The sequence below is a fragment of the Labrus mixtus genome, chromosome 3 (genome assembly GCF_963584025.1).
Source record: "Labrus mixtus chromosome 3, fLabMix1.1, whole genome shotgun sequence".
NCBI classification, from domain to species: Eukaryota; Metazoa; Chordata; class Actinopteri; order Labriformes; family Labridae; genus Labrus; species Labrus mixtus.
The window spans coordinates 32,120,986-32,131,802 of record NC_083614.1 but is presented as its reverse complement, the minus strand read 5'-3'; the positions used below and the strand labels follow the sequence as shown (position 1 = coordinate 32,131,802).

The following is a 10,817-nucleotide window of genomic DNA, read 5'->3' as shown; positions in this document are numbered from 1 at the left end:
GTAAATTGATAAAGAAAATATTTACCCTTTTTTGTAATACAACAGAGCTAATGGAAAATTGTGAATAACAACAGATGTTATTTTAATACTTGGTGTTAAATGTTAAGTGCTTAAATTGAGATGAAGCCTGTGTTGATGCTGACGTGCATGTTTATCTTTATAGGGGTGGTGTGACCTGTCTGTAGGTCAGGTTTTGGTAAAATGCGGATTTTGGGCTCATCCAGAAGACCATCCACCAACAAGAGCATCCACCATAGAACGTCGAGCAGCTAACTGGATAGTGAGCCCAACCTTCGAGACCTGAAGTGGGATTAAGAAGACTGTTTCTTCTAACGAAGAACTTCCTTCACTACTTCATAGAGCACAGATTAACCAGAAACACACACCTGGATTGAACCCCAACGAAAAAGACTGGGCTTAGACACTTCAAATGTTTGTTTGAGTTCATGTGCACACTTTATTAATTAAGTTGTTAATTGCATTAGTAAATTGTATATTGTAATCTTGTCCTGCAATATTTGTGTTCCTTACATACATGTATTCCTGTGTGCATCTCTTGACTGGTATTCAGACCTTGGGCTCAAGGTGTCCTAGTCTTCTGATGTTTGTCCACCTTCAACACTTTATTTACAGTAACATGGGTTAAAAACAACTATGCTTTTTCCCTGAACTTGATATGTTGGTAGCTATGACACACCAAATGTTTTCATAACGTTGTTTACAGTTAACGTTAAAGATAGTACTTGTATTTGTGGTAGCCTTTTTCTTTTCAAAAACTGTTTGAGTGGAAGTTCAATAGACCTCCTTTTTGTTTCTGCCTTTACTTGAAAGTTGGACCCTGTTCCCACCGAGCTTTTAATAAGTGCATAATAAAGTATGTATTAACCTTTATAAGTAGTGTTCCCACTTTAGATCCAGTACCTGCAGAGGAGCTTTATTAACTGTTAATAAGTGCATAATGTTATTTTCTGTGCATATTGTGTTGAAATATGAATAAAATGTTGTTTTTGAAAACAGAAATACAGTTTAAGTCAAACTAAAATACATAAACATATGTATAAAATTAAGGACTGGCAGAAGTGAAAAATAAAGCTAGTCCGAAAGCGTTCATCCGTTCAACGCAAACTCAGTGTCAAGTGTGTTCAAGACATGTTCAACACATCCCATTGTACTCTGCACTTTATTTCATCAAAGGGCGTGGCCGTGGGGTGCGTTCAAAGTTTGAAATGCATTTTGGCAACTTGCCAAAAAAATAAATGGTTATATCTCTGCCATGCAGTGTTCAATCATATTAAAATTCATACATGATACAGGGCCCGCCCTGAACACATCCATGATTGACATGCACAGGGGTGGCCCTTCATCACCGCATGCGGTTTTAATTTTTAATTGATTTGGACAGTGTAACTTATCATAGTTCTGATAGAGAGCATGACACTCAGGATTTGTGGAGTTGAAAGCTTTTGCTCATTTTCAGCTAAGACGTCTCAAATCAGGTAGAAAACGTAGAAGGACTTGAGCTTGTATATTTATTTTCTCATCTTCTGACTACTCAAAGCATTTTTACACCGCAGGTCACACCTACACAGTCACACCCTGATGGTAGAGACTTCTGAGTAAAGAGTCCATCAGAAGTAACTAATCACATTCATACACCATTGAATAAGCAGTGGGAGCAACTTGGGGTTAAGTGTCTTGCCAAAGGACACGTCGGACATGTGGCTGCAGGAGCTGGGGATCGAACCCCTGACCTTTAGGTTGAGAGACGACCGACTCTACCACTGAGTCACAGCCGCACACAACAAAACATAAGTGCTAAATGAAAATATAGATCTTCAAACTTGCACCAAACTCCAGGCAACTGCTTAGGGCCCCTGAAGGGTAACAAACTCTAAACCAGCAGTAGCTCAAAATGTGCAAAGTTTGCAATGAATGACAGTGAGAAACCTCCCTAAGGGGACCCCTTCTGGTAGCACTCATTCTTGTGCTGTTAAGCATCTCATGCATTATTGCTCTGACAACCTACAGCAATGAAAGTCACAAAAAGAAAATTTATGTTTTTAGTGTTTATATATATATATATATATTGAAAACAATACTAATGAAAATTTTGGAAATTTTAAGAACATTACATTAAGAAAAAATAGTTGGTGTCAGATTATTTATGATATAATAGTGAAAGCTTCTTTGTATGGAAGCGACTAGTGATCAGAATTCAAATGATAACGCTAATTTGAAAATGAAAATGCATTAACAGAAATTATTTTAAATTTTCACAATATGGGTGTATTATTTGACTCAAAAATAAAATTATGACTCATATATTTTATTTATGCATTTTAGTTTTCAACTTCAAAAATGCACATTTTTTGACTAAATTAAAATGAAGAAGAAAAAAATTTGTTTTTTCATTTTCAAAAAAAATGCCCTACTAAATTTGAGGGGCCCGTGTGAATTTTTGCATGTGACCTCAACAGACTCTAGAACCGCCCGCCACTGCTCAGACTTCATCCAGAGTTTCTCCTGTCAGCCCCCCGCCTGAGTGAGCTGATGTGAGAACGCAGCAGGAAATCATCAGGAGAATTCACCTCGAGCGAGTGGGACAGTCCTGAACGGTCTACACACTAACCGCTACGACGAGGAGGCAAGACATGACGTTAAAAGAACGATGCGATCTCGTGTTATAAAGTAGATGTAATACATTTTATTTATAAGCGCTTTTCAAAAACTCAAAGACACTTTACAAATTGTTAAAAAAACAGAGAACAGCACAGTAAGTACAGACTAACAGACATTGCAACATTACACATAAATCATAAAGATAACAACAATAAAGGTAAAACTACAGAAAACAGAAAATACATCACAATCATACATTATAAGCTTTTTTAAAGAGGTGAGTGTTGATCAGTGATTTGAAAGTAGGAGGGTCGGTGCAGTGTTGAATGTGTGTAGGGAGTGAGTTGAGATATGATTGGTGAAGTAAGAAAAGGTAAATAATTGACATTTGTGTGTGTGTGTGTGTGAGTGTGTGTGTGTGTGTGTGTGTGTGTGTGTGTGTGTGTGTGTGTGTGTGTGTGTGCGCATATGTTGCACCCATGAAAAGACCAGGACTCTGTCTTCCATTTGGCAACTTTATTCTTCCCGATGCTGTATTTTTTTCATGATTATCTTTCTTAAGAAGCATCGGGTCCTCACAAAAAAAACGGCATACATGCACGTTATCTCTTGACCACGACCACGACCATTTACGTCACCTCTGCACGCAGGCCGATGACATCATATATCAAAACCTAAAATTAAAAGAGTTAATAAGAACTTTTTAATTTCTGTGTAAACTAACATGACATTACAGTACCTGTATGTTTTTTTAATTAACAAATTAAACAAATGTGAAATAATATTATATACAGTACTTATTTTTTTTAAGATTTATTTTTGGGCTTTTCATGCCTTTAATGGAGAGATATGACAGTGGATAGAGTCAGAAATCAGGGAGAGAGAGTGGGGAACGACATGCAGGGAGGAAGCCACAGGTGGGATGTGAGCCCGGGCCGCCCGCTTGAGACGACAGCCTCCATACATGGAGCGTGCGCACTAACCACTGCGTCACCAGCGCCCCAATATATACAGTACTTTCTAACTTATAGTGTAGTGTGCTTTCTTCTGTCAAATTGAATTACATACAAATATTTCTAGGTCGCAACACATATAACACTTCAGGCCGCCCCTGCAAAAGTCGGCGCCCCCAGTTTGGGCACCCAAGTTAAAAAAAATAAAAAAAAGTCTGCACACGCCTCTGGTCCTTTGCATGGAAAAGTTTGGCAACCCCTTCACTACAACATGCACCTTTGTTTTTCTCAGTTAGACAGCTCACTAATGTTGCACAGAGGGTTAAGCTCTAACAATCCTCTGCAGCTTTTCGGGCGTCCTGCAAAGATGGAGCACACTCTGCGATTTCCGTTCGAGGGGGAGGATCGATGAGCAAGGTCGCATCGAATAGGAGAGACGACAGAGAGAGAGAGAGGAGGAGAGAGAGAGAGAGGAGGAGAGAGAGAGATGTACCCCTGGAGGCTGGCGGCAGCTGTCTGCAGCCGCAAACACGTGTCGGTCTTCAGCCGCTCCTTCAACATGGCAGAGGAGGCGAAGAAACTGGCTGCTTACGCCGCTGTGGACAACCACGTCCAGGTACAGAGAGGTCACTCACACCTGCTGCTCAAAGCTAACATCTTAATATATCTTTATAGACTGTTAAATTGTTTTATTTCTGCAGCGTCGCAAAGTTAAAACATCTTAGCTTTGCACGTCCAGATGCTGCGTGCTAGCACAGTTAGCTCAGATGCTAGCTCGCTCTTTACGTTATTACCTAACTTGCACACTTAATGGAGGGATTTAACCCGGGTCTTATGCATGCTTGTCCCAGAATAGTTGACTAACTTTGTTCGGCTTTAAGAGCTAAACATGTTAAATGTGTGTTGCAGAGTGTGTTAGCTTTAGCCGAGCTGTCAGTGGAGTTTGAACTGAGACAAACAAAACAGGAAATGTTGCCTCAGCTAACATATGTTAGGTTTTATTTCCTTGTTCCTGATGCATGTTGGGAGAATTTCAACCTTTATTCCACTTTGTTGGAAACACTGCAGCCCATGTGTCCTCTGTTTGGATGATCATTTAAATTAAAACATAAAGTCTTCACCTTCTGCTTTTGTTTAAACACTTTAAATAAAATCTACTACATCCGCCCTGTTCATCACTTCTTCTCTCTGTCAGCAAACCCTGAAAAAAGTCAAATATCTTTGCATTTATTGATAGTTTTTTGATCCAATCTGTTTTTGAAATCAAACTTTATTTTGCATCACTTTCTCCTCCTCTCAGAATAACCAGGTGGTCGGCGTGGGCAGCGGATCGACCATCGTCTATGCCGTGGACAGATTAGGTGAAGTCGGGTGATTACTCTGCAGAAGCGTCAACATCTGGGTGTCTCGCGCTCGCCGTCCGTCTTTAACGACATCGTCTTTGTTGTTGTGTTTCAGCTGAACGAGTCCGAGAGGAGAAACTCAACATCGTGTGTGTGCCAACTTCCTTCCAGGTTTGTTTTGAAACGCCGAGTCTTTCCTCAAGTTTCCTGTTTGTGTTTGGAAACAGCTTCTGCTTCATCAACTGTGACTTGAGATGCATTTCATCCCCACACACCTGAGGAGACGTATTATTCATCATCTCCTCTTTCTTTATTTAAAGTAAATGCACAGAAATGATAAATGTTTTAAAGCACCTCGTCTGTTCTTTGTCCACCCCCCCTCAGGCTCGTCAGCAGATTCTGCAGCACGGCCTCACTCTGTCGGATCTGGACAGACACCCTGAGGTACGATGAGATCTTGATGAAAGAATCTGAAAGTCTCTTCAGAACAATATCTCAAACTGCCGGCTCGATTAGGAACATTAGAAACTCTAAATATAAATGAGAAGTGTTGTTTGTCTTTTGCTCTATTTTGATGTTTTCAATGTTTGTATGTCATTTTTAATTGGGTAAATTTTATTTGTGATAGTAAGACTCTCTCTCCATTTTCAAATCTCATCTCAAAACACATCTTTTTAAACTGTCATATTCAGTCTGATCATTCTCCACCCGGTCTCATAACTCCTTTACATCCTGTACATTTGTGTTTTTTTGTGTTTTTAATGTTAATTTTATTGTTTTGTTGTTACTTTGTTGTTTTTAATCTCTGCTCTGTAAGGTGACCTTAAGAGTTTTGAAAGGCGCCTTTAAATAAAATGTATTATTATTATTAAGAAATATTTTTACTTTGTTATTTTTTACTGTATTTTATTTTAACTTTGTTTAATCTCTGAAGGTGAGGTTTTGAGATAAGCCCTCATGTGTTTCTACCTCACCTGCACATGTGTTTTATTTTTCTGTGTGACTCTTCTTTCAAAGAAATGTGCAACTAAACTAAACTTCTTTGCACACAGCTGGATGTGGCGATCGACGGGGCCGATGAAGTGGACGCAGATCTCACGCTGATAAAAGGCGGAGGGTGAGTATATCGCTGATTTGAACGCAGCGGTGAGTGTCTCCTCTTAATGTCCGTCTCAAACTCGTTTCCTTTCCTCCGTCTCACAGCGGCTGCCTGACTCAGGAGAAGATCGTCGCCGGCTGTGCTAAACATTTTGTCGTCATCGCCGACTACAGGTTTGTAGTTTAGACTCCAGAAAAGTGTAACTGTGGGGGAGAGAGTGACCAAGTCTTAAAATGATGTTTTTATTTATTTATAGTATTTAGAAACTTCCAAACTTCCACTTGACGTCAGGCTGCTGTTTCCTGTTTCCTCCTTCATTCTGGTTTGTTAGGTCGTTTACATTTCAAAGTTGCAGTTGGAACCAAACAAAGGAGTGTTTACTCGCGACCTCAGGGTTTCTCTTAAAGGGATACTTCACCTCGTTGAAACATGAATCTGTATTGACATTGGGTCATATATGTAGAAATGTGAAATACATTTTGAAGTTGGTGCTTTCTTGGCTGAGAAAAGGCAGAAAGTGTCTTTTTGACTCGTGGATGAAAGACACCAAATCCCAGATTGCACAGCACCGTGGGCCACTCCCACTAAGGTCCTCTAGTTCAGAATCAGAAATACTTTATTAATCCCAGAGGGAAATATGATCGTTACAGTTTCTCCAAAATATACAATACAGCAGTAGAAATATAGAAATAAAAACATTTACAGACATGTTTCCAGATTTGTCTCATCCTCTCTCTCTCTCTCTCTCTCTCTCTCTCTGTGTCTCTCGCTCGCTCGCTCTCCTTCAGGAAGAACTCCAAGGACCTGGGACAGCAGTGGAAGAAGGGCGTTCCCATCGAGGTGATCCCCATGGCGTACGTTCCCGTGTCCCGGATCATCGCCAAACGCTTCGGAGGCGAGGCCAGCTTACGGATGGCCGTCAGTAAAGCGATGAGTGGAAGCTTTGATTTACCGTTTCAGAGTTTTATCTTTGAACTCCCCGCTCTGCTCTGTGCTGCTCCTGAGGACATTTCAGATCTCTCTTTGAGGTTCAGGTTCCTTTATTTGTTCCCTGTAGGTAGATGTGTTTTCATCTAGCTAGATCGATGTTCATCATGACGCACAGATTACAAAACAAAGAACAACACATCAGAGAGAAGATAACCGACTAAAACATAATAAAAAACAAATGCTAGACGTGCTCGAGGATCCACCAATCAGAGCATGCAGGAGAGCTTGTTTCAGTTCTTGGAGGTGACCCCTGAGGTTCAGGTTGAAAAACGTTGTGCAGTAAAAAGCTTTTCAGTGTAACACAATCACACGTCCAATCACGTTCCTAGAGAGGATCAGAGCAGCTGAACCGGCTCGGACCCGTTTCATACATTCATCAGAATGAGGCTGCGTTTGTTTAATGCCTTTTTATGCATTCTTTATTTTTTTGTAGCAGGAAAGATGTTCAACAGAGAGTTGGAGCTCAACGCCTTTTCGTTACTAAAAGTAAAAGTAAACGTTTGGTTTGTTCACAAGAAAACTCCAGAGCGCTTCTTTTTGGAAATATGGGTGGAAACTGTGAAACTGTGAGGTGTAAAGGTTAGAGGCAGAGTCAGTATGAATGTTGGTTGCAGTTTGTAAACACAACATTCAAACTGACCCGCTCATCACCCTCAGAAGCTCTCACTCACTGCAGGACGTAGTGTGTTTACTGCTCGTACCTACACTAACAGCTAACGCACGCTAGCACAAGCTAACAGCCGGTGTTTGTGACCTGCAAACCAGGAAGCAGACCAACTCCCCGTCTGCAGGCTGAAGCTAACACAAGGAGTTTTATCCGCTTGGTGTTTCTCCTCACTGTCATTATATTTTCTCTCCTTTGCTGCTACATTCACGTTTGAATCTCATCCAATCGCTGAATTGTTTCCACTCCTAAACTCACCTGCTGCGCTGTCATTGGCTGGAGGAAACAAACCAGCACAGAAATGTATTGAGTCGACCAGAACAAAGCAGATCATGGTGGATGGTCTTCTGGATGAGCCCAAAATCTGCATTTTACCAAAACCTGACCTACAGACAGGTCACACCACCCCTATAAAGATAAACATGCACGTCAGCATCAACACAGGCTTCATCTCAATTTAAGCACTTAACATTTAACACCAAGTATTAAAATAACATCTGTTGTTATTCACAATTTTCCATTAGCTCTGTTGTATTACAAAAAAGGGTAAATATTTTCTTTATCAATTTACTGTTGAGCTTTTTATTGATTAAACAACATAGGACACTTTACTGTAATAACTGTACTATGAAACACTGAAGTTCTGTGTGAGAGACTCCACAAAAGAGAGTGAAATTAACAAGAGGGAAAATACTTTCATCATAACTTGCATTAAACTATTCCTTACTCATTTACATACATACTGTGGCACCCTTCATGGTGTCAAACCTTTGCTCTTACAGATCAGAAAAAGCCTGAATAAATACTACATTTTTCACAACACAAAAGCTAACTGATTAGCAGTGGCATATGACATTTTACATGTATCTTGTTAGCATCGCGGCTAATGCTAATTGCACAGGACTAGCCATTTTTCAATACACCTGTTAGCATCGAGGCTAACGCTAGCTTAACGGATAGCGGATCCAGCCTTGATCAACAGCCAATATTGTGTTGTTTTTTCAACCTACCACTGAATACTTTGGACATTTGTACCCTCAGTCAGGACAGAAGAGTTGGATTTAAACTAACACGCATGTTCTCAGCAGAGATCCTATTCATTCATTTTTTATTATTATTTATCTGAACAGAGAGCTTTTTTTTCTGCGAGATTTTCTCCCGCAGCCGCCCTGTCTCTCACGCACCCCTGAGACCGGGGGCCAGGGAGAACATCTCGCGCAAGATTTTCTCCCGCAGCCGCCCTGTCTCTCACCCACCCCTGAGACCGGGGGCCAGATCTTTCCCTCTTTCCCTCTTTCCCTCTTTCCCTCTTCTCTACCGTGAAAAGCATGAAAAAGCCAGAAAACAAAAGCAGAAAAACAGCAAATTATACAAAAGACAAAAGACAAAAATTGAAGGGGGCAGTGGTCACCACCGATATTCAATAGGTTCTTCTGTATGACTTTAAATGTATACTGCACTTCCTTTTGGTAGGCAATGTTAATTGCATACAGCAGACCCATGAGCATAGCTACCATATGCTACCAATAGCCCTTCATGCCATGCTGCTTGAGCTGATGCTCCAGGACGACCTCATCTTCTATCACCAGGAGGATGCTGATGTTCATATGCTTTGTTATGCCGTCCTCAGTGTCTATAGATTTACAAAAGACAGAAAAAATAGATATAGCTGTAAATTGTTTGTAATACTCTCTGAGAAACAACATTTTTAGCCGGCAGATCCCCCTATAATCCTTCACTCTGTGAGTGAACTGAGCACAGACAAAATAACAAAACATGACAAAATATGGCAGCGCCCAGTAAGACCTCAGGGTTTCTCTCTTCCTGCAACCCTAGCCCTGTGGTAACACTTAGGGGAGTTTACAGTCAGCTGAATCAGCGCACTTGACATAACACTGTGACAAAGTGGGTGAGCAGCTCTTCTCTTAATCACCACTTGTCACTTAAGTCTTTATTTATTTATAATAATAATAATAATAAATTAGATTTATATAGCACTCAAAGACGCTTTGACAGGAAACAACAACAAAAAACAAAGCAAAAACTAACAGAACAATACAAAATAGAAATAGTGTCAAGGGAAGAGGATGAGAGTCAGTGGTTGTAGGTGGTGATGAAAAGATGAGTTTTTGGGGATTTCTTGTAGGAAGTGAGTGTGGGGGAGTCTCTGATGTTTTTAGGGAGAGAGTTCCAGAGGGTGGGAGCTGCAATGGAGAAGGCCCTCCCTGCAGGACCAACCTTCGGTCCTGGGGGGACAGGAGGTTGAGAGGAGACAGGAGACCTGAGAGTGCGGGTGGGAGTGTGTCGGTGGAGGAGCTCAGACAGGTAGGGGGGAGTCAGGTTGTGGAGGGCTTTGTAGGTGATGATGAGGTGTTTGAAGTGGATACGCTGGGGGATGGGGAGCCAGTGGAGGTCATGAAGGACAGGGGTGACGTGATCTTGGGTGCGGGAGTGTGTGAGGAGACGAGCAGCAGAGTTTTGAATGTATTGAAGTTTCTTGAGTGATTTGGATGGTGAACCATAGAGGAGACTGTTGCAATAGTCTAATCTGGAGGTGATGAGTGCGTGGGTGAGGGTCTCTGCAGCTGAGAATGAGAGTGATGGGCGGAGGCGGGTGATGTTTCTGAGGTGGAAAAAGGCTGTTTTGGTGATTTGTTTAATGTGTTTGTCGTAGGAGAGGGTTTGGTCGAAGATGACACCAAGGTTATGGATGTGGGGGGAAGGGAGCACTGTGGAGCCATCGATGGTGAGGGAGAAGTTGTTGGTGGATTTGATGAGGGATTTGGGGCCGATGATAATGACTTCTGATTTGTCGCAGTTGAGTTTGAGAAAGTTGGTTTGAAGCCAGGATTTTATTTCAGTGATGCAGTCAGTGAGGATTGAGTGAGTGGCAGGAGTGATGACTTTGGTGGCGATGTGGAGCTGGATGTCGTCGGCAAAGCAGTGGAACTGGAGTCCATGGCGGCGGATGATGTGACCAAGGGGGAGCATGTACATGATGAAGAGTAGGGGACCTAGTACTGAACCTTGGGGAACACCTTCGGAGAGAGGAGCAGTGGGGGATTTGCAGTGGTTGATGCTGATGAACTGGTATCTGTCCGAGAGGTATGATTTGAGCCAGGAGAGTGCAGTGCCGGTGATGTTGAATG

The 10,817-nt window shown here is 41.6% G+C and overlaps 1 protein-coding gene across 1 annotated transcript; it reads left to right on the top strand.

Moving 5' to 3' along the window:
• The first annotated feature begins 4,007 nt into the window (after positions 1 to 4,007).
• LOC132971993 (ribose-5-phosphate isomerase-like) lies at positions 4,008 to 7,075 on the top strand. Its single transcript, XM_061034821.1, has 8 exons — positions 4,008 to 4,188; positions 4,873 to 4,933; positions 5,031 to 5,086; positions 5,300 to 5,359; positions 5,968 to 6,032; positions 6,119 to 6,187; positions 6,803 to 6,967; positions 7,072 to 7,075. The coding sequence occupies exons 1-8, from the start codon at positions 4,060 to 4,062 to the stop codon at positions 7,073 to 7,075; spliced, it is 609 nt and encodes a 202-aa protein (XP_060890804.1). The 5' UTR covers positions 4,008 to 4,059.
• Positions 7,076 to 10,817: the final 3,742 nt, after the last annotated feature.

Coding starts and splice junctions, on each gene's coding strand:
- LOC132971993 (XM_061034821.1), top strand. CDS start 4,060: ATGTACCCCTGGAGGCTGGCGGCAGCTGTCTGCAGCCGCAAACACGTG. Junction 4,934..5,030: donor CTATGCCGTGGACAGATTAG/GTGAAGTCGGGT, acceptor GTTGTGTTTCAG/CTGAACGAGTCCGAGAGGAG. Junction 6,033..6,118: donor ACGCTGATAAAAGGCGGAGG/GTGAGTATATCG, acceptor TCCGTCTCACAG/CGGCTGCCTGACTCAGGAGA.